Consider the following 21,854-nt stretch of genomic DNA (forward strand, 5'->3'; position numbering starts at 1 on the left):
TGTAAAAAATAAAATAAAAAATGTGACAACAGATAAGGAAAAGTTTGCCTATGTAGTCTTCCCATTTCCTGCATGAAAATTATAGCCAATAAAGGTTCATTATATTAAGAACACATAGATGCCTATGATCTACAAGCACTCCAGTTTATAACACTATATTGTGCACCCTATGAAACGTATGTTGTTACATCTTCTTATTCCCTTATTTATTCCTTAATATCCTATATCTCTTAACACTGCTAAGTTGAAATCCTTTATTACAAATATCAATCAAACATTGCCATAGGGTATGTTTCAAAGTTTTTATACTCTTTTTATTAACTGCAAGATTAGTTTGGTATCTTTAAACAAGTAATACTAGATGAAAAACATATTGCAAAGTATGCAGATATCTTAGTTTAAAACATATGAAGACCTCCCCAGACAACACTGGCTGTATTTGTAAAGGACAAATTAAGAAACATGAACCACAAATGCTTTACTGAAGGAGCTAAACTTAGATATCTTTTCAGCCTAAATTACATTTTGCTGCCATTGTTAGGGAAGATGAAAAATATTTTTTGTCTTTAAAAGAAAAAAGTCACTTCTATTGTAAATTGAAAGATAATTGAATATCATAATAATGAAGAAACAATACATTCTTTTACATAAAAAACTAAAAGAAACACAATCTTGGAAAGAAGAACATATATATTTTTTTTTAATTGTAAAAGAGCACTTCTCATCCTTTGACTTGCATTAACAAACCATATATACTGTGATCTTAAAGTCAAGCATAGAATTGCTAAATAAACGAGTCAAGATAATTCAGTAGCTTTAGACAAATAATTAGTGTATGGCTCTTGTGAAATACAGACACATAACTTTTGTAGAACACAGAAGACAAATTAGAATAATAAATTGCTCCAAAAAAGTGATACCATGATTTTGGAATTATTTTAAATAGTATGACAATGAGATGACTCAATTTCTGTGTTTTTGTATATGGTACGCTTGAGTTGATCATCAGTAACTGAGTGCTTCGTCCTACATGAATGCTATATGTATTTATATGTGTGCATGCTGCTTTGTACCATAAATCTACCATATTTATGAGTTTGAAGTAGGCTGGTTTTATAGTTTAGAGCTTAGTGGTGCTAATTATATTATTATTGTTTCAATACTCAACCACTGTAAAATGTTTGTAGTGATCTAAGATCAAGCCACAGTGTACGGTCAGTGGAACTTAATGTCTGAAATCCCAGTCTAAACTGTAAGTAGAATTTCTATGGCTACTAGCCATAGTGTGACCATAGACTTCTTTTCTTAATATATGCAATGTAGAACTTTTGAATTGTTAAAAATACTTCAAACACAGAATCATGCTACTATAAAAAATAAATGACAAAGTAATATTGTTTCTTTACTATATAAAGGGGACTTTTGTTACAGAGATGTGCATTGGTATGAAAGCTATGTGTTCTAGAGAAACATATATGCAAAAAATAATAATGTTTGTAGTAAATATTGTGAGAAAATTCATCACTCCTGTATTTTGTATATTGCATATAGTTTCTCTAGTCTATTTTGCAATCTATTATTATGGTTTCATAAATGAAATAAATAAATAAAATAAATATCTTCTTTAAACTGAATAGAAAGTAAACGAAGCACAACTTTAATAGCAGTTTGACATTTAATGAGTCTAACTTTAAACAGAAATGTTAAGAAGGTCAACTCTTGGGGATCATATAGCATTGCATTTATGCTAATATCAGGAATATTCTGCATATAACATCTCTGAGCCAGGAGAGTCACTGGAAGCATCTAGTAATGGAAACCAATTATCTTTATCTTAATAATATACAATAACAAAAGGAAGATTCTGGAATTTCATGTTATGTATAACGGAATCCACGGAATTGGATACACAGTTATTAATGCAATATTACTGTAACTGGAGTAGCTGCTTTTAAAAGCTTACCCCATGGCACTACAATGAATTTGTGTTTTTTGGTTATATATGATTGTATCAATGTTCTCTTAAAACACAAATCATTGTCCCAGCGAGAACTAGGTATTTAACGTTTTTTGGGGGTAACCCATGTTCCCAGCTCCCAACTCATGGAATGCAAATGCTTGCTAAGACCCCCCAGCTCTGCAGGTGCATAATAATTGAGTGGTTTATTTTTACAGTCAACATTTTATGTTCTGAAAATACTGCACTGGCCACAACTTCAATTAGCAAAAAAAAAAAAAAAAAAGTTGTTTAGTGAGAAGAATTAAAATGGCCAAGTTGGACAACCAAAGACGTTACATTTAAACCCTGTGCTACTATAAATATTATATTATATTATCTCAATATCATGGTCTTTTCAGCTATATTTATTTATTCTTTAAAATCAACGAACCTGAGTTTTAGCATATAACCAGATGCTTTTGCATACTAGCCTGTTATATTATGGATCCAAAAAAACAAAACTTACATCAAATGTTTTTTCTGCTTATTGGAATATGTAGTGTACTGCATAAAAATACTCAGATTTTATTGTCCAGGGAATTAATGAAAATTAAAAAAGATTACATTTACAAATGAAATAAAAATAAATATTCAAGGAAAAACAGGAAGTCTGCAGACAGTCCCTGTTCAACTAACTAAGGTTGATCACCATAGGATGCAAGCAGATACTTACACAGTTATTGTAACTATTGGCACATTTAGTTACTATAGCCTCTTAAAATTCTCTAATTGTCTATAAAATCTAGTGGCTTGATCAATAGAAGTTAACATTTTACAGGACTCATGCATGGGATTACCTGTTACGAACAAATTTGGACTATTTTTTAATTATCGTCTCATTGTAGAAAACATGTCAATGGCTCAATCAATACCAAATCGGTATTGTGAGAAGACAACTCTTAAAAATGTGTTCCTTAAAAATGGATACTAAAGCCACATATATTGACAGATTATATATATATATATATATATCATTATTATATTATATATATAGAAAGGATGAAAACATATACATTAGGATATATAAATATTGTTATTACCTTCCAGAGTATAAATTATTATAGTAAAGAAATTACCTTCTGAATAGCTTCAAAGGATTGCTGAACATTGTTCTCTGACCCATTGCTCCTGTTAATCATCCGCCACATCTGAGAATACATGCTGTCTCTCTCAAATGGATTCATCCCTTTCATTCTGACATGGTCATAAACAGCAGAATCAATCACTGTGCCATAAGGAATATCTGTTTGTTTTGAAAGATCCTGGAGAGACCTAAATTAATAAAAAATAAATACAAAAAAATAAGTATCTATGATACTTTGACCTCAGAAAGATGAAGGGCTGAGTTGACCCTGCCAGGATTTAAAACCGTGAACTACCCCTACTTGACATTATCTGGATAGAATGAATGGCTTTAGTAAGAGGCCACATAACAGAATGCAATTTCCAGTCACTTTTTTGGCTCCAAATCATGTCACTTCATGTGCCTGAGATTGGCACATGGTATATTATTAAAGGTAGGGGGCAATTAGAGTACACATTTGGCTCTGCCTTAAGCTTGGCACCCGCTAACACCCACCAAATCTCTCACTGGTACAGACATTTGAACTGTCTCCATTTCATATCTAGAATCATAATGTTGTTATCAAAGAAAAAACATAACCTTTCACCTAAATTGTAGCTGTGCTTGTATGCTATCCTCTTTTCTAGATGTATGAGATTCTATATGATCTCCTCTAAATTGGCATTTCTCATAATTAGGCATTGCTAGCTATCTTATTTGCTGTACAATTAATTATGCCCTGTTAACAAACATCACAAAATGTAAAAATCTAAAGAAATCTTTATCTGGATGTTATCCTGTAGAAACATGTAATTGCTGCTTAAATAATCACATTCAGAACCAGTTAAAGTAATTAAATTAATGGGCGCTTTAAACTAGAAGGAAGTGTAAAAAACACTTTCTTCACACATTGGCAAAAATGCATTTATGTACAAATTTAATGATGTTATTAGATTTGGCTGTCAGGACAAAAACTGCAAGCAAGAAACCAATTAGTCACCTAATAATTGAGGAAATAAATGTTCATTCATTCTCTAATCACTTTGTGTGACTCACATTCTAGCCATCTCTGCATCTTCTGTGGCATCCTTCATGGGTAGGTAAATGCATTTATGCAAGTGTTATAAATACTTAAAAATATATATATATATGCATAGGGATGGGTAACCTTTACCAACCAAGCTGTCTCCTTTTTGGTTATTGTTCCAACTTTCATTTTAGTATGTTCGCAGAATAACAAGAGGGAGTAATATAAGCTCAAACCAGAGCCGTAGGAAGGGTGAGGCGGGTGAGGCGGGTGAGGCGAGAGAGGCACTTGCCTCGGGCGCAGCTACAAGGGGGCGCACAGCCGCCCGATCAGCAGCTGCAGGGCTGGTTGGGGAGGGCAAGGTCTGTCACTTCAGATCCCTGCTTCCGTGCTCCCTAATATATACTGTATATATGTGTGTTTGTGAGCTTGTGTGCGTGTATGGGCAGATGTGTGTAAGAGCAGAATTTTGAGCAAATTTATATTATGTTGACACTTTAAAGCTGCAGCATGCGTTCCTGTGTAATTTTCTTTCCAGCTTTGCAGGGCAATGATACACATGTAGCCAGACTCTACACAGTTCCATTCCACATCTCAGACCATCTTTATAATAAGCTTATTTTTGTGTTTGTAAGCTGGTGTGTATATGTATGTCCATATATGTGTGTGAGTAATGGTGATTGTATGTGTATATGCGGGTTAATGGGCAGGTGTATCTAAAAGCAGTGTATGGGCAGGTGTGTGTGTAAAGGCAGTGTATGAGTATATGTGTGTTCATGGGCAGGTGTGTGTAAAGGCAGAGTGTATGGGCAGTCCATTGTAAGGGCAGTGTATGTGTATATGTGTGTTTAAGGGCAGGTATTTGTAAAGCAGTGTAAATAATATAAACTCTGTAAAAAAAATTAGGTGGGGGGCACAATTTTCCATTCTTGTCTCGGGTGCAAAAGGAGCTAGCTATGGCTCTGGTTCAAACAGAAGATGAGATATATAACGCTGGGGTGCTAGGATGTATTTTAGCTGGGGCTGAGCGTGATGGCAGGTAAGGATTGAATAGTAGGTGTGTGAGCTTGAGCCGAGACTAAACCAAAACCTCTCATCCCCTTGCAAAGTACACCAAGTCCGGTGTTTTTGGATGGCGAGTCAGCTAAACTCCCACAGAGGCTCAGCCTGTGGTTTGACTCGACTCAACAGTGGCTTGTGTCATGCTATGGCCAGCATGTCCAGTTAGTCCTAATCAATCTATCTATCTATCTATCTATCTATCTATCTATCTATCTATCTATCCATCCATCTAAAAATATATATTTATATAGAATGAAATTCTTCTCTCAGGTTAGAAATACCATGCACATCATCTTTCCTTTTGGGTATTATTGTGGAGTTATTAATTTAGAGATTAATCCCACACTGAGAACAGTAGAGGGCATTTCAGTTCTAATTGGATGATTGCAGTTAGCACATTCTTGGGCACTTCCTTTGTATGTATTTCAGATAAATTTGTATCACAGTAACTGCAGTGTAATGTTCTCAGAGAACACTAACAGGATGGTATTATTGTATAATAACAGTTCATAAAAAAGAGGTTAGTGACAATTTCTAATAAAGATCTGTAGAAATAAAAGCAATTCTACAGTTGATGAAGAAGGAAAAAATAAACAAAATCAATTCTGTGTACTGTGCTAGTTTGCAAGTAAAAATACCAAACCAAATAGTAATCAGTTGTTATTTGTAGACTGAAATGTCCTAAAATTAAGTATGGTTTTAATTTATTTATAAATGTCCGTTTCAGCCTGTTTATTTTCTTTCTTTCTTTCTCTTTCTTTCTTTCTTTCTTTCTTTCTTTCTTTCTTTCTTTCTTTCTTTCTTTCTTTCGTTCTTTCTTTCTAGCACATTTTCATATCAGTACAACCTCTGTACAGTTCTTTATTCAATTTAATTCAAAACAACCATTCAAGAATTCCAAAATGTCAGCCAGCAAAAAAGATATCCCTCAAGCTATTTAAGTAGCATGAAGACCCATTATCTCAGTTCACAAGTGATGCATGGTTATTAATTAAATTAAACATGTTTCTGTAGCGCTGGATTGTGTTGGTAGAATTATTATCCAAGGAATGAGAATGAAAGAACAGTTAGGGTTGAGAAAGAACTTCACAGTCTTAAATATGTTTTTTTTGTAGTTCCATGTGGAAAGTTCCAGGTATTTAGCATAATAATAATAATAGAACATAATAATAATAATTTAAAGATGGCTCACATGCAGATTGCCATGGTATGCAGGGCCGGCCCAAGGCAAAATGCCGCCTGGGGCGAATTTTAAAATGCCGCCCCCCCCTTATGTACCCTTCCTCTCCCTCTCCCTTGCACTTACCTTTCAGCAGTCCTGGGCGAGTCTCCCTGTTCGGTCTCGGTGCCGGCTTGTAATGCTGAGCACCGGAAATCTTCCGGCACTCAGCATTACAAGCCAGCACCGAGACCGAACAGGGAGTCTCGCCGCAGAGGAGAGAGCGAGGGGCGCCGAGCGGATACTGACAGCGGCGCCCCTTTCTCTCTCTTTCGCCCCACTCGGCTCCATTGTCGGGCCGGCCCTGATGGTATGCACAAATTTGGGTTGTTATAGTGAGATACTGAAAATTGAAGTTGTTGATGAACAGCGATGATGAAGTGAAGGAATTAGTTGACTTAAAAGATGTAGCTGGATTGTGATATTACTCAATAACTAATAATAGCCCTGGTACTTTTCAATGACATTTGCCATTTACTATGTCTATAATTTAGACATATTATGCTTCCCTTCAGGCATATCAGAAGCTTAGCCTTGACTTTAACCCTGCTGCTCATGCCCTTTACTTTTAAACAACATTTAACTTTATCAATCATTATAAAATAGGTGAATTGCATGCCATTTACTCTGCTTGTCACACTGACTGCACTTAAATCATAATGCACTAATTTTGCAATGAATATGGATTTCAGTATCAGTAATTGATTAGTCAACTATTTTTCAAATCACATTAAGAATACAGATAGTTTAATTTGCATGTTGATAGAAAGCACCTTTTCTCCTATATACCTGTAATTTGAAAATATACAGTTCTCTCAAGTAAACAGTCCTATATATCTTGGTTTATTATAATCGTTATAATGTACAAAGACAAAAACATGTAGTTTCATTATTTGAAACAACAATAAGTAATATGTTTCAAAAGCACCACACAGTGATCAGAGGCTGACATTATTATAGCGAAGCTGTAAACCTATAGAAATTACAAAGTGAAAACTAAAGACATGGGAATTCAACAAACAGATTAATGCATTGATTTACTGGAAATTACAATACTCTAATGAGAAACATCTGAAGTTTCCAATAGACACTGCATATACAAGGTAGCATTTCAAAAGAAACAGGGGGAGGGAGAAGAGAGATGCAGGAAGACAGAAAAGGACTGAGGAGTTGAGAGCCCTAGAAGGTAGCTCATCATACCTGAGCTAGTCACAGATGAGCCGATTAGGTAGATGGTGATCAAGCTAGGGATTCCACATTTGCTGGCATCTATCACTGCCCTTGATTCTCCTTGCTGTAAGTCTTCATCTCCATGGCCAAACATGTTTTAGCTTTGATGGAGGAGGGTAGTTTCCACGTTTGATCTATCTATCCCTTAATGTAAGATCGTAATTTTTGCTTCTGTGTGTTGTTTCATTGTCCTATATCTTAGGCAAAGAATTTCCAATGCATCTACCTCAAAACTAGCATAGCGCTACTAGCTCTACTAAACATGTGGGGAATCAGTGGGAATCGTGTTCTTCCTTCCCTTTTCATCCAGAATAATAAATACACAATGTTTTAGATTAAGCTCAAAAGCTAAATAATTGTTTTTCATCTCAAAAACATGCTCTTAGTATCCCTTTTTTTCTTACCTCAAGTGTAACATAATGTTCTCTTAGGATACAATTTAATCAGTGAAAAATAAATATAATTATTCCTTCAGCTAATTAATGCCTCTGCTTTGTAATAATTCAGCGTTAGCAGCCTCTATATAATTATTTCCTAGGATGTTGTTTTCCTGTTTGGAGCAGTTTGTCAACTAAACCCTTCTAGTTATAACTTTAGTCCCTTATGAATACCAATCCCTCTAATTACACTCATTTGATACCACAAACTATAATGAAAAATGTGTTTGCTCTTTAATTTTAGGAGTTTTTCAACTAATACATTCTCAGTCGAATAAACTATCCAATGAAAAAAATATTGTCTCATAAGTTATATTAATAGTAAGCATCTTGTTAAATATTCTCATTTTCCAGCTGAGTAATGCAATGATTGTGGATGTTACATTAGTAGAAAATCCAGTGGCCACCAGAAAAAATGGACGCAAGTATTGATAAAATCCATGAAACTGATTCAATTGTAATATTATTTCACAGTGTTACAGTAAAGGTGCAGCCACAGAATGTTCTCCTAATAAGTCCTTATTGTGGAGACAACCAATTCCAATATATGGTTAATATATATGGTTTATAGCTCAAAGAATAAATAAATTAGAATACTACATGGCATTTATTTTAGCTTTGGCTGAAATAAGATAACTAATGTACTCATCGTGGGGCATTTGAAATGCTTGAAATTTCACAATGTGTGGTATGGTATGACCACGATTATAACTAAACAATTGTTTGATTCATTTTTGGTCTTTTCTTTCCAATGTACCTATCACTAGCAAAGGTGTCCATGTGTGTGTGTGTTTAGTTTTTCTAGTGTTGTCTAACTATAACTTTATATAGGGACAGGAAAGAGAATGGAATCATAAGGTTTGCTTGCTTGCTGAGAAAGAGAGATGCTATCACACAAACAAACAAACAAGCTGGCAAACATGCTTCTCCACTATCTCTGTCCTGCTGTGCTCGCTAATTGCTAACTAGCTTACCTTTTGCTGCCCACTTTTAAGGTAGGATCATGGTCAGATGGGGCTGTCCCCAACACACACAAACACACACATATATATCTTTGTGTGTGTTATTCTGCTGCTCAATGTGCCCAGTTACGGTCTGCATTAGAAGGATATGGATATGACCTTGCTCTCTGTGTCTTAAAGGAGGGTTATATCCAGGCGCATAAAGTAAATGCATCACTGTGGCTGGCTGAATGTCCAAACATAACCACGCATTTCTCCGGAAGCATACTTTAAAGGGAAATCTTTGCATATGTTTTAGTAGCAAATATTGTATATATCACTTGTCCTGATATGTGGGTGCTCAACAATCTGCTGACACCTTTTAAATAAAATACAATGTAATGTGATTGATAGAAACACAAATACATATACAAGGAGACATTGTGTACACACACTGATATGCAGCCATTTAAGAGGCACAACCACATCCATTCATACAGAGACATCCCTACATAAATACATACAAATATTTATACACAGGATATCTCTGTACTTGTGACAACAGGCTGCTGGTTAGAGGATCCTGACACAGTAACTCAGTGCTCTGTTTTCCTTACAAGTAGAGAGCTGTTAAAGGGGCTTCTAATTGGCTGATCCTAGCACATGACAGGAAATGAGAAACTCCCTTGCCTTCATTGACCCAGCAATGGAGCCTGTCTGGGTCTCAGCAAATACCCTTACAGATGGAAAAGGTCTAAAGGCACCCAACACAACAAGCATTGTGTTCTTGCCATGTTGTGCAGGCAGATATATAAGTGACAGGTAAGAAGTGTGAAGAACTGTGGTCCCTTGGCACCAGGATCCCTGGGGGAAATGTCCCCTTTGCCCACATTATATCATGCCATTGCAGCACAAGACCTACAAGGGAAGCTTGTAAATATGGTGGAATAATGCATTCAATGTTAAAAATAAGAATAAGGTAAGATAAGAAAACAACAATAAGGTAAAATGTACAAAACAGGAATCACAACAGAACATAAACTTTCAAATATTTATTTTGTAGACTTACTGGATGGAGTTTTCAATCCGAGAGATTGTCAAAAAGGCAGCTAGGTTTGCTGTGTAGGAAGAGATGACAATTAAGGCAAACAACCACCATGCTCCCATCATCATGCGGGTGGCTAGAGTGGTGTAAGGGACTTCTCCTCCTGGTAGGAAAAAAGAAAACGGGATTGTTACTATCATTATCAAAGAGAACTATAGAATTACAGTTACTGAATAACAATATCATATCAGATTGTTATCAAGGTGTGACAAGTGGTAAGGGGAGGGGCCTAGTTTTAGTGCCAACTACTCATGCTGTGCCCCACCTCCTTTTTTGAATGGGGTGTGTCTGCAAGGTATATTTATCAACTCTATTAAAAACCTAATGGAATTGAGTAAATGCAGGACATACAAGTATCTAATTGAATAACAATCTGGACAAAGTTAAGTAGTTTGGCCTAAAGTTACTAACAAAATAAACATTAAGATTGTCTTTACCCATTTTTTTTTCATTGCAATATAAGAATTGCTATTTAATTCCTTTTGAGAGTTTTGTAAATCACTATTAATTAGTTTTTGTAATGTATTCAATGTTCAGAAGAAGAAAATAAAACAATAAAAAAAGTACAAAATTAATATAAAAATACATGATCTCTCTGTTTGATTTGCAGAAACTAAAACAAAATGTATAGCCCAATGGTTCATAAACTAAACATTCTCCATCTGCTTGGGTAATATCTATCTATCTATCTAGAGTGTTAAATGAGTGTTTAATAATGCTTCTACTACCCCAAATATATATATATATATATATATATATATATATATATATTATAATATACAATATATATACACACTATATGAACAAAAGTATTGAGACACCTGACCATTATACCAACAGAGACTTTTAGGACATCACATTCTAAATATATAGCCATTGATAAGTAGTTGGTCCCTCCTTTGCAGCTATAAAAGTATCCACTCATTCTGGGAAGGCTTTCCACAAGATTTTGGAGTGTTTCTGTGGGGATTTTTCCCTATTCATCCAGTAGAACATTTGTGAGGTCAGGTACTGATGCTGGTCGAGAAGGCCTGGGTCACAATCTCCGTTCCTTTTCTTCCCAAAGGTGTTCAATGGGATTGAAGTCTGGGCTCTGTGTGCGCCAGTCAAGTTCTTTGACATTAAACTCATCCAACCATGTCTTTATGGAACTTGCTTTGTATCCTGGGGCACAGTCATGCTGGAATAAAAAGGGCCTGTTGGAAGCATAGCATTGTCCAAAATGTTTTGGTATGTCCCCTTCATCATATTGGACAATGTTATGCTTCCAACTTTGTGGTAACAGTTTGTGGAAGGCCCTTTTCTATTCCCAGTGCATAAAGCAAAGTATATAAGGTCCTACCTGGAAAATAATCTGTAGACGCCCACAGCACAGATTGTATCACTGGATTTGATAAACCTGGTGTAACATTACTGTTGTATCTTTGAGCGCAAAAAAATTGAGATCTGACATTGAGATCAGAATACATTTAGTGGATCTAAAGTATTCAGTAAATATAACTAAAAAATTTCAATAAATTTGGAAATTTGAGGCAGGATGTATCTTTAATATTTTTTAATTATAAAGTAAACGAAAATAATATTTTCCTTTTCAAATTTAGCATTTACTTCTCCACACATACTTGATTATTGGTACTAACCCAATCATTTTTATACAATGTTATACATGTATCCCAGCTTTAAGAATAAGAAAATATAAATGTGACAGATCTAATCTTCAGTATTTATCATTTGCACTCCAGCTCTACATCAAATAAGACGCAAATATTGATTCAGACGCAGTAGCTACAGTTAATGTATGAATTGAGGCAATGTTATTCTGCATCTGACAAATGTAATAATGTGCCATCTTATCTCTGAAATTGATTTGTGGCCAGATCTACAAATATTCTTTTTTTGCATAACTGTTGTATTGTTGCCAACATCACCTATAATTAATAACTATAGCAACAAATCTTCATAAACAAACATAACAGAAATGTATCAAAATTCACATTCCAGGTAAAATATTTATAGTTTCAGGAAATACTAACAATTCAATCTTCCAGAGTGGTTATAAAATGTAAGGGATGCTTTCTGAAAAGTACTGACGAACTGCAATCAAATCAGAAAACTTAAGAAATGGGTTTTTTTTAATAATAATAATTATAATAATAATCATAATAATAATAAGGTCAATATAGTTAAAATGTTTTTGCCCATTTCTGGATATACATAGCTGGCCTTTGGATATAACACTGTGCTTACACTAAAATATTATTATGGGTTTATGGGATTCTGTTCAGTGAACATCATGACATGATACATTTTGCTTTGTTAATGAAATAAATTATCCTCATCTGCTAATTACCTGAAGCAATTTTATTATAGATTATCAGTACGATTTCATATATTAATAATTTCCAGGTGAGAAGGCTGTTGAATGGACACCTTTGAGAAATACCGTATATATGTGATAAGTCAGCACATATGTAATGCTGTTATATATATATATATCAAATAACAGATGGAATAAGTATCTTGTGATAATACCTTTTTTATTGGACTAACAGAATTTTGGAATGACAAGCTTTCGGGAGCTCTTCTCCCTTTCTCAAGTCTAAAACATTTCTCAATAGACTTGAGAAGAGCTCCCGAAAGCTTGTTATTCCAAAATTCTGTTAGTCCAATAAAAAAGGTATTATCACAAGATACTTATTCCATCTGTTATTTGATATTGACACCAGTGGACTAATACGGCTACAACCTCTACTCTACTATATATATATTTATATAATTAAAACCCAAGTGTTCCTAAAAGAGGAACACATTGCATTTAATAAAATAGACAACATAAGTAAAGTTGTCTATTTTATTAAATGCAATGTGTTCCTCTTTTAGGAAAGCAATTACTCCTTCTGTGATAAGTGTGAATTATTCTAAATATCAACTGGGTAATTTTGCTAGTTTAATAAATTTAAATATGTATTTCATATTGGGAATATACAGAGAGCATACTATTTTGATGTTGACCTGTTGAAAATGTAACACTTAAAATTTTTTATAAGGGTGTATCACAATTATTTTGTTATAAAAATGGTTGAAAAAAAACCATACAGATTAAGGAAATAGCTAGATGAAAATAATTAATAAAAAATAATGGAAAGGTAAAACATGCTCTTTTGCTTGGAGATATGAAAACGCTTCCATAAAAATGCTTGCAAGGTCATTTCAAAATTCCCATGGAAACATTTGATACCTTGGCCTATACCGATGACAAAAGTTTTGCTTAGATATGTATTTCTACAGAAGATTCTGTTTGTTGCAAGCCTAATGCTGCTGCATTTCATTGGTGAAAATAATGAATACTTATTTACAAAATTAACTATCTTAAATAATTGGTTTGGACCTATGCATGTTATATTTTAGCACTGTGATTTGCTGGTATCATAAGACTTATTTAATCTGATATTTATCAAACTAGGATTGTTCTTGGCTCCAGACTGCAGTTTTCAATGCTGTACTACATTGATTTAATTCATAATTCAACGTAAAAATCAACTTCAGAATAATTGTTCTCTTGGTGGATGTCCTTTACCTTTATTTAAACACAGATGATCTAATTCCTCCAATTCCCACCAAAGCAAATCACATTCATCAACCCATCCATGTATTTGCACAAAATTGCTCATGTCTGTTTAAATATCATACAATAAACATTGTGGGTTATAAGACCTAAAGATCGATACCATTTGGATGGACTGCCAATGCTGATCTCTGTTGGCTAAACACCCACATCACCAAGGACTTCATTTACGTCAAAGCTTCCCCATTTTGGACGTAAATTTGCAGGCAAACACGCAACTTGTGCCTTCTAATGTTATATAAACATATCTGAAAAGAGGTGTAGGGGTGGGGAGAACTACATAAAACCTAGAGAAGTCATTCGATGTCCGCAGGGATGAAAATTTTAATGAAACTGTATATCACTAAAAGTTACGTTTTTGTTTCAAAAGTAAATAACTTGTGCTGATAAATAGTGACAAATATATTTAAGATTAAAATTATAAAATGTGTGTTGAAATAAATAAATAACTGGGTTTTATAAACATTGATGATTATAAAATATCTGCCCTGTATTCAAGAAGCTGAGATTCCAATTTTATGCCTCAGTGCCTCTCAACATTTTACCTAAACAGTATTTTATCATGAAATTAATTTTCCCTAAATTAATGTCTTTAAAGTCCAAAGTGTTCCTTAGTAATGGAAATAATGTTAGCATAATAAAACAGTTATGTTATATTTTAATTCCAAAGGATATGTTTGAATGTTGATTAAACCAAATGTTTCATGGTATTTTTAGTTTAAACGTGACAATACAAAAAAGAAACAGGAACAGATATTGTACAAACATACAAAGCATTGCACAGCTTGTCCCTGGAATATAATGTGTATGACTGAGCAAGTATATAAAAAGGGTTTGTGATGTACACTGCCCCAAATGTAAAACACTGCACATCAATCTCTACCACAGATCTGTGTTGGAGAAGACGTGGTGGTAAACAGGGCTGGATCTTGGCCTACGGTGGCACTTTACAGAGCCGGACCCTACATGGTTGTCAGGTGTTCTGCACCTGTCTCCATGAATCTATCTGCATTACTGGCCACTCGGTGCACTCGCAGAAAGGTGGAGCCAAGGGGACAGCCTCTGTCCTCTTCCTCCAATCAGATGGCAAAGATGGCACTTGGAAGCTGTTTTTGGAGAAATAATGCAATGGGAAGCTGTTTGGGCACAAAGGTGGCACTGTTAAGCTTTTTTGGGGACAAAGATGGCACTGTTAAGCTATTTGAGAAAAAACGATGATGCTGTTAAGATGTTTGGGCACAAAGATGGCACTATATGGTGCAAATGGTGTGTAAATGTACAGTAACAGCAGTTGCTGTGACACACACTGTCATACCTACCTGTCCGGCCGGGGTCCCACGGCGTTCCTCGCACACGTCCCCCTCGTGTACTGACGTGCGCTCTACATGCACACGAGGGGCGTGCGTATCGAGCAGGCACGCCTCCCAGCCACTGACAGCCCTGATCGGGCTGCCGCAGCATATCAGCGGCGATCGGAGAAACGATCCGCCGCTACATGCTCGCGGCACCCGACCAGTGCCTCTTCTGCCTGTGTGGCGCTTCCGCATCGTGGGTCCATCACCTGTGGTGCCTGATCCGACGTAACACACACCATGGTCACATCATGGACTGACCACACGCTAATCCAACCAATTTGAGCATCTGTGATCCTTCTTGTATAGTTGACATGAATGTCGGATCTTGAGAAAAATGGTTGAATTACAATTTTCCTCATTTAAATTAAATATTATTATCTCTTCAAATAACAGATGAAACATTTTAAATGGTGCACAACAAAATATACAAGTAGGTAATCGATATCCATGCTTGATTTACAAAGAGGAAGAGGTGGGGCTGGAAGAGAAAATGGTAAAGCCTAAAGAGGTGGGATAAAAAAGGGAAGGGGTGCAGAGTATAGTGGAAGTGGGTGGAAGATGTATGGCCTGGGCAGGAAGTGATGGGACAAATTAAGATTATGGGGCTCGTGAGTCAGGCCTAGGGAATCACAAAAAACAAAATACATCACTGGTGGCCTTTTGGATGCCTTGGCATGGCTTTTGGAATCAGCTATGCGGACTGGATAACTCAAAATTTGGGAAATTTATCCCCTATCTTTGTACTACAGAAATTCTTCTAAATCTTACTAAATCTTAAAACAAACATGTCAAAACTCAGCCTGGCAGCTAGGAAGGCCCTGGTGGAAACATGGCTACACATAGATCCATCTGCCTTTGGGTAGGCCACAGATTATGGGCAATAATAACATGGAGAATCTGACGGCATTGGTTCATCGGATGTCAGCTGCCTTTCATAAGAATTGGACACCCAGTCTTTCGAATTGTGCTTTTCGCGCCTAAAAAATACTGCATCTCTCTTTCATTCTGTAATTATCCGGTGTTATCACTGTAAAATGCATTTTTTGATACAGTGTCAATGTACCAATAAACCATGTAGGCAGTTTATATTCACTTAAAAGACCAGCACACAACATAAAAAGTAAAAAGGTTCTTAGTTATATTGTAAAAGGTAACTATTATGACTGATATTAATATTCAATTACTGTGGCTTCTTTTAACACCAAAAATAAATTGTTACTTTACAGAGTAACAAAAATACCTACAATTTAACTAAGAAGAAAGAAAATCTAATTAAATGTCTTTTGTTTAACTCAATTATTTTAACTCTCCTGTATGCATACTGGCTAGTAAACAGCTTAACAAATAAAATTTGTGTTACAGTTAAAGTGAATGTGAAGTATTAGATGACAACACTAATAAAAGTATTTTAAAGCCACACTGATATTTAGTAGCCTAATGGGAATTTATGATTAGATCTCTACTGTGTGCACTGTAGTTCTCCAAGAAGTTGTCCAATTTCATTTTGAATTGTTGCTTCTTTTGTATTGTACTTCAGAATACAGGAGAAAAAAAATCTATTCTCACATATGGTAACCGCAGATGAAAAATAGAGAAGATGCAACAATTAAATTATCATTGGTTTTTCACCTAAGATACTTAAAGGCAGAAACAGCAAGGTTTAAACAATTAAAAATCAATTTATACATCTTGCAGTTTATTTATTGTCCTCGCAAGCACTGTATGGCATTTAGAAGTTAAGAATCACAAAGTGGATTTTCAGTCTATCCAGTAGACTGACCTACTGATCAGACAGTTCCATTCATAAAAAGACACAAATCCACAAAAATACATAAATCTATTAAATTCAGCCTTTCTGGGATATGCTTATATTCATTAATCCAGATGAACTAAAAAAAAAAAAACTTTTATGTAAATGCCAATTTTGCCCGTGGTGGTGAGATCAGTCATGACTCCACCACGTTTTGTCCAAATATTCCTGGAACTGCATATAGGGACTTTTGCCAATGATTGTGGCCTTCAAAACCGTAAAGAATTTGCTTAGAATTTGTTTATACAAAATGTCTGCATGCTGAAAATGTCCCCTTCAGCATACCAAGACACTTTGGACCTCATTGAACACCTTTGTGATGAACCAGAATAGAGATTGTGAGCCAGGCCTTCTTGTCCAACATCCTGACATGTCCTGACCTCACAAATGTTCTACTGGATGAATAAGCAAAAGTTCCCACAGAAACACTCCAAAGTCTGGTGAAAAGCCTTCCCACAAAAGTGGAAGTTGTTATAGCGGCAAAGGGGGGCCAACTACATGTCTATGTCTATGTCTATGTATTTAGAATACAATGCTATCAAAGTCTCTGTTGGTGTAATGGTCAGGTGTACCAATACTTTAGTCCATATATGTGTGTGTGTATATATATATATATATATATATATATACACACACACACAGTTGTGGGGAAAAAAATACACCCTTTTTTAATTCTATGGTTTTACATATCAGGACATAATAACAATAATCTGTTTCCTAGCAGGTCTAAAAAATAGGTAAATACAACTTCAGATGAACAACAACACATGACATATTACATTGTGTCATGATTTATTCAACAAAAATAAAGCTAATGTGGAGAAGCCATGTGTGAAAAACTAAGTGCACCCTAACTGCTTCCATAGGAATTAAGATGTTGAGTAGCAGACAGGTGTTGCTAATCAAATGCCCTTGATTAACTAATCATCAGCTGCTGTGACCGAAACAAGCAGACGTTTTAGCAGTTTGCTCATCTGGTGTGTGTTAACACAATGCCAAAGAGGAAAGACATCAGCAACGATCTTAGAGAAGCAATTGTTGCTGGCCATCAATCTGGGAAGGGTTATAAGGCCATTTCCAAACAATTTAACGTCTATCATTCTACAGTGAGAAAGATTATTAAAAAATGGAAGACAGTTGCCAATCTTCCCAGGAGTGGACATACCAGCAAATTCACCCCAAGGTCAGACCATATAATTCCCAGAGGAATTGCAAAAAAAACCCAAGGGTTAAGTCGCACACTCTACAGGCCTCAGTTAGCTTGCTAAATGTTAAAGTTCATGACATTACAATTAGAAAAAGACAGAACAAGTATGGTTTGTTTGGAAGGGTTGCCAGAACGTCTCCTCTCTAAAAAGAACATGACAGTACGGTTTAAGTTTGCAAAGTTGTATCTGAACAAACCACAAGACTTCTGGCAAAATGTCCTTAGACAGACTAAGCCAAAGTAGAGATGTTTGGCTGTAATGCACAGCGCCACATTTGATGAAAACCAAACACAACATACCAGCAACAAAATGCCATATTAACTGTCAAGCACGGTGGCGAAGGGGTGATGATTTGGGCTTGTTTTGCAGCAACATGACCCAGGAACCTTGCAGTCACTGAGTCGACCGTGAACTCCTCTGTAAACCAGAGTATTTTAGAGTTAAATGCAAGACCATCTGTCTGACAGTTAAAGCTTGGCCGAAATTGAGTCATGCAACAGGACAATGATCCCAAGCAGTCCAGTAAATCTATTATTACATTTTCACACACAGCTTCTTCATTTTGACTTTATTTTTCTTGAATAAATCTTGACATGGTGTAATATGTCATGTGTTGTTGTTCATCTAAGGTTGTATTAACCTAATTTTTATACCTGCTGAGGAACAGATGATTGTTACTATCTCCTGATATGTAAAACCATACAATTCAAAGAGGGTGTATATTTCACAGGACTCTATCCAAAAATAATAACTGAATATAATGCATATGATTTTACGATATTTAAATGGTAAACACTTAGTTTGATGCAATTAAATTAGTTTAATTTTTTACTTACCTTGCTGGACAAATGATCCGTAAACAAACCACATAGAGTTGTAGAGTGTTGTTGAAGTCATTGATCCCATTTGCAGACGCGGCGGATTAAGCCAGTTTAATAGGTAAACCAGAAGTCCCACAAGTAGAACAGTTCCAGCAATGCAGGCCCACAATGACAGGTCAAAGGGTGCTAAACAAGCAAACATGTCCACAGTTTTTTCAGCTTTCTTCAGCAGCACGCCTACTGAATAATCCATATAGCGAGTGGTAAAGTCTACTACATTCTCACGGTCTGGTGTAATAGTCAGGGCAGAAATCCCCATGTCAGCTCTCTTGAAAAATCAAGAAACAAAATACATGTTAGGGATGACACTAAAACAAAATTGGATTATTTATCAGTTATGGAATATGTTTTCTAATTTACAAGGTATATAATTTATAATTTTATGTATGCAGCATACTGGACGATTGAAGCGTGGACCACTAGTACATAAAAATGGAAAACTGGACACAGGTTACATATCTTTGTGTATTATTGGATGTCTCTGGTATTACATATTTTTTATATTATTTTTGTTTGGAGAGTTGGTTATTTGTTTTCTTCTTTATTTATCCTCAGTCTTTTTGGGATTTAATTGTTTATGATTTGTTTTGATTAATTTAGTATATCTATAGTATCCATTATATGATAGATTTTTTGCTCTCACAGTTTTCTGATGTTTTGACGTAAAACGTAACAAACAAAATTATTATCATTTGGGAAGTACATATAAACATGTGGAATGACTGGTTATCTCAATTTATATATTTAAGGTTAATTTGTTTCTTTCATGTAAGGCAAGTAAAAAAAAAACATCAAGGAAATACAAGCAAATTACATTTACACTGTGAGATAAAAAAAGGATGAGAGGAGATATTGATTTAAAAATGGATAAGGTGCCAAAGATTTTACTGGATACAAGCACTGGAAGTGGTTGTAATTTGTAAGTCTAATGTTCTCGCTGCTGTCATTATAAGATTAGACATACTTGCCAAATTTCTGCGGATACTACATGGTCATAATTCTGCCCATTTGTTCTACAAGTAAAACTTTAAAAAATATATTTCTTTCTAAACTAAACAAACTGAAAATGATTTTGCAGTTAAATGCTACTACTTAAATAGTTAAACTTTTAAAACGCTCTGCTCTGAGCTTAGTGCACGACAAGATTCCGTAATATTGTGGGACATCTTGTCTTATTCCATAATGCATTGTCTGGCAACAAAATCCTTTATAACTCTTTATAAAGTTCCAGGAATTTCATCACTTTTACGGTAAGTCCCACTATATATTCTATTTACATATTTCCAAGTGCATATTTCTATTTCACATATTTTAAAACTTACATATATTCCTTTCGTAAAAAAAACGGGCTTTTGAAAATTACAACACTGGCTCCACCCAGAATGATTGTTTTAATTTTGGGGTACGTTGGTGAGCATGACTATCCTTTCAGCCTCATTTCATGCTTCTTTTGACTATCTATGGTATTATAATAGCTATTTTATATTAGCCATATTTATGCTAGATACTGAGCTCTAAGGCAACAAATATTATTCTTAAAATAATCCGACGGATATAGGAATCATGTTTTCAGCCCTAAACAATTAGGGGTCAAATAAAAATTTAACAATACATTATGCAAAGCCAACTCATCCCTTCTCATGATAGAAACTCACATGGCTTTCATAATGAATTTACTTAATCTTCAGTGAATTATGTGCCTCTCCTTCTCTTCCTGTGCATTGGGTCTATGTTTAACAAAACAATACATTTAGCTGAAACCAAGGCTGCTGAGTGTGGCGACACAAGTCACGTATTTGGTAAACCAAAATCTACTGCAAACAGTATTTCAAGTTTTAATTGCAATGGAAGGCATTGCAACCTGGCTATTTCTGAAAAGTTGTGATGAGTTGGCAGCAGATTTGGTCAATCAAAATAAGATCAAATGAACCCAAAACTGACTAAAGTATATCAAATAAAACAAATTAATTAACAGAAAAATTCTAGTTTTAAGCTCCTCATAAGTAAAAAAAGATCTTCAGCAAAGCACTGGACATGCGCTCTGCCCGATGATATTGTGGTTAAGAACACATGAAAAGTGTCACGATAACCAACAGACCATATGTTTGGTAATCAAGTGTATTTGAAATTATGCCGTGATTTTCTTGGGTGGTCCAAGAAGCGACCACTTGTGCAACCATGAGAGGGTCCACCATGTTGATATCAACTCTTTTGTGTTACAGAATATGGTTTTGAACATAGGGTGAGAATCAACACCAACATGTGTAAAGTACAACTTGACCCAACATAACAGGAAATTCAAAATTGTCATTATATAATGCAACTTGATGTCTTGTAAATGGGAAAGGTGATGCAATCTGTAATGTGATAGATGATTCTTAACTTTTTTTCACACAAAGATTTTCTTTCTCATTATTTAAAAAAAGGGATCCACATACCCCACAAAAACATAAATGACATATGAAATCCTCAGAACGTATCCACAAGACACAAAACTAAGGTAGTAACTTTTTAATGTCTGATTTTATTTCAAGACACGGAGGCTCATATTGTGCATTAACCCTTTCTTTACTCCAAACAGCAGCAAAGAAAAATAACATTGATGAAAGCAAAAAACCAATAAACATGGAGTAATGCAAGCCCCTCCCACATATTAATCATAATAATAATATAAAAGGACTAGCACAGCCCCTAATCTTCCTCTTTCTTTGCTGCTCCAGACAGCAGATAAGTATATTTTCCATTCCACTGATATTCTATACATATTTAGTGTGCTATTTATGTAATTTTATTGTGATTTTCATTCGCTCCGATATCGTGTCCTGTGTGTTTCCTCCCTTTCGGGGGGGTTTCTGCTTGTTATTTACTGTGTATTTTTATTGTACTTGCTTT

General features: G+C 35.1%; 1 protein-coding gene across 1 annotated transcript in view; it reads right to left on the reverse strand.

Annotated features, from left to right (window-relative positions):
• Positions 1 to 21,854, reverse strand: part of LOC149284097 (glutamate receptor ionotropic, delta-2-like) — a 425,155-nt gene that overhangs the window by 71,485 nt on the left and 331,816 nt on the right. The window contains exons 11-13 of the mRNA XM_089497148.1: positions 18,918 to 19,230; positions 10,048 to 10,186; positions 3,076 to 3,271 (exon numbers count right to left, since the gene is read on the reverse strand). Coding sequence (XP_089353274.1) covers positions 3,076 to 3,271; positions 10,048 to 10,186; positions 18,918 to 19,230 — 648 coding nt within the window. The remainder of the gene's footprint in view (positions 1 to 3,075; positions 3,272 to 10,047; positions 10,187 to 18,917; positions 19,231 to 21,854) is intronic.

Source organism: Sceloporus occidentalis, unplaced genomic scaffold (genome assembly GCF_023333645.1).
Source record: "Sceloporus occidentalis isolate IW3139 unplaced genomic scaffold, rSceOcc1.0.p SCAF_99, whole genome shotgun sequence".
NCBI classification, from domain to species: domain Eukaryota; kingdom Metazoa; phylum Chordata; class Lepidosauria; order Squamata; family Phrynosomatidae; genus Sceloporus; species Sceloporus occidentalis.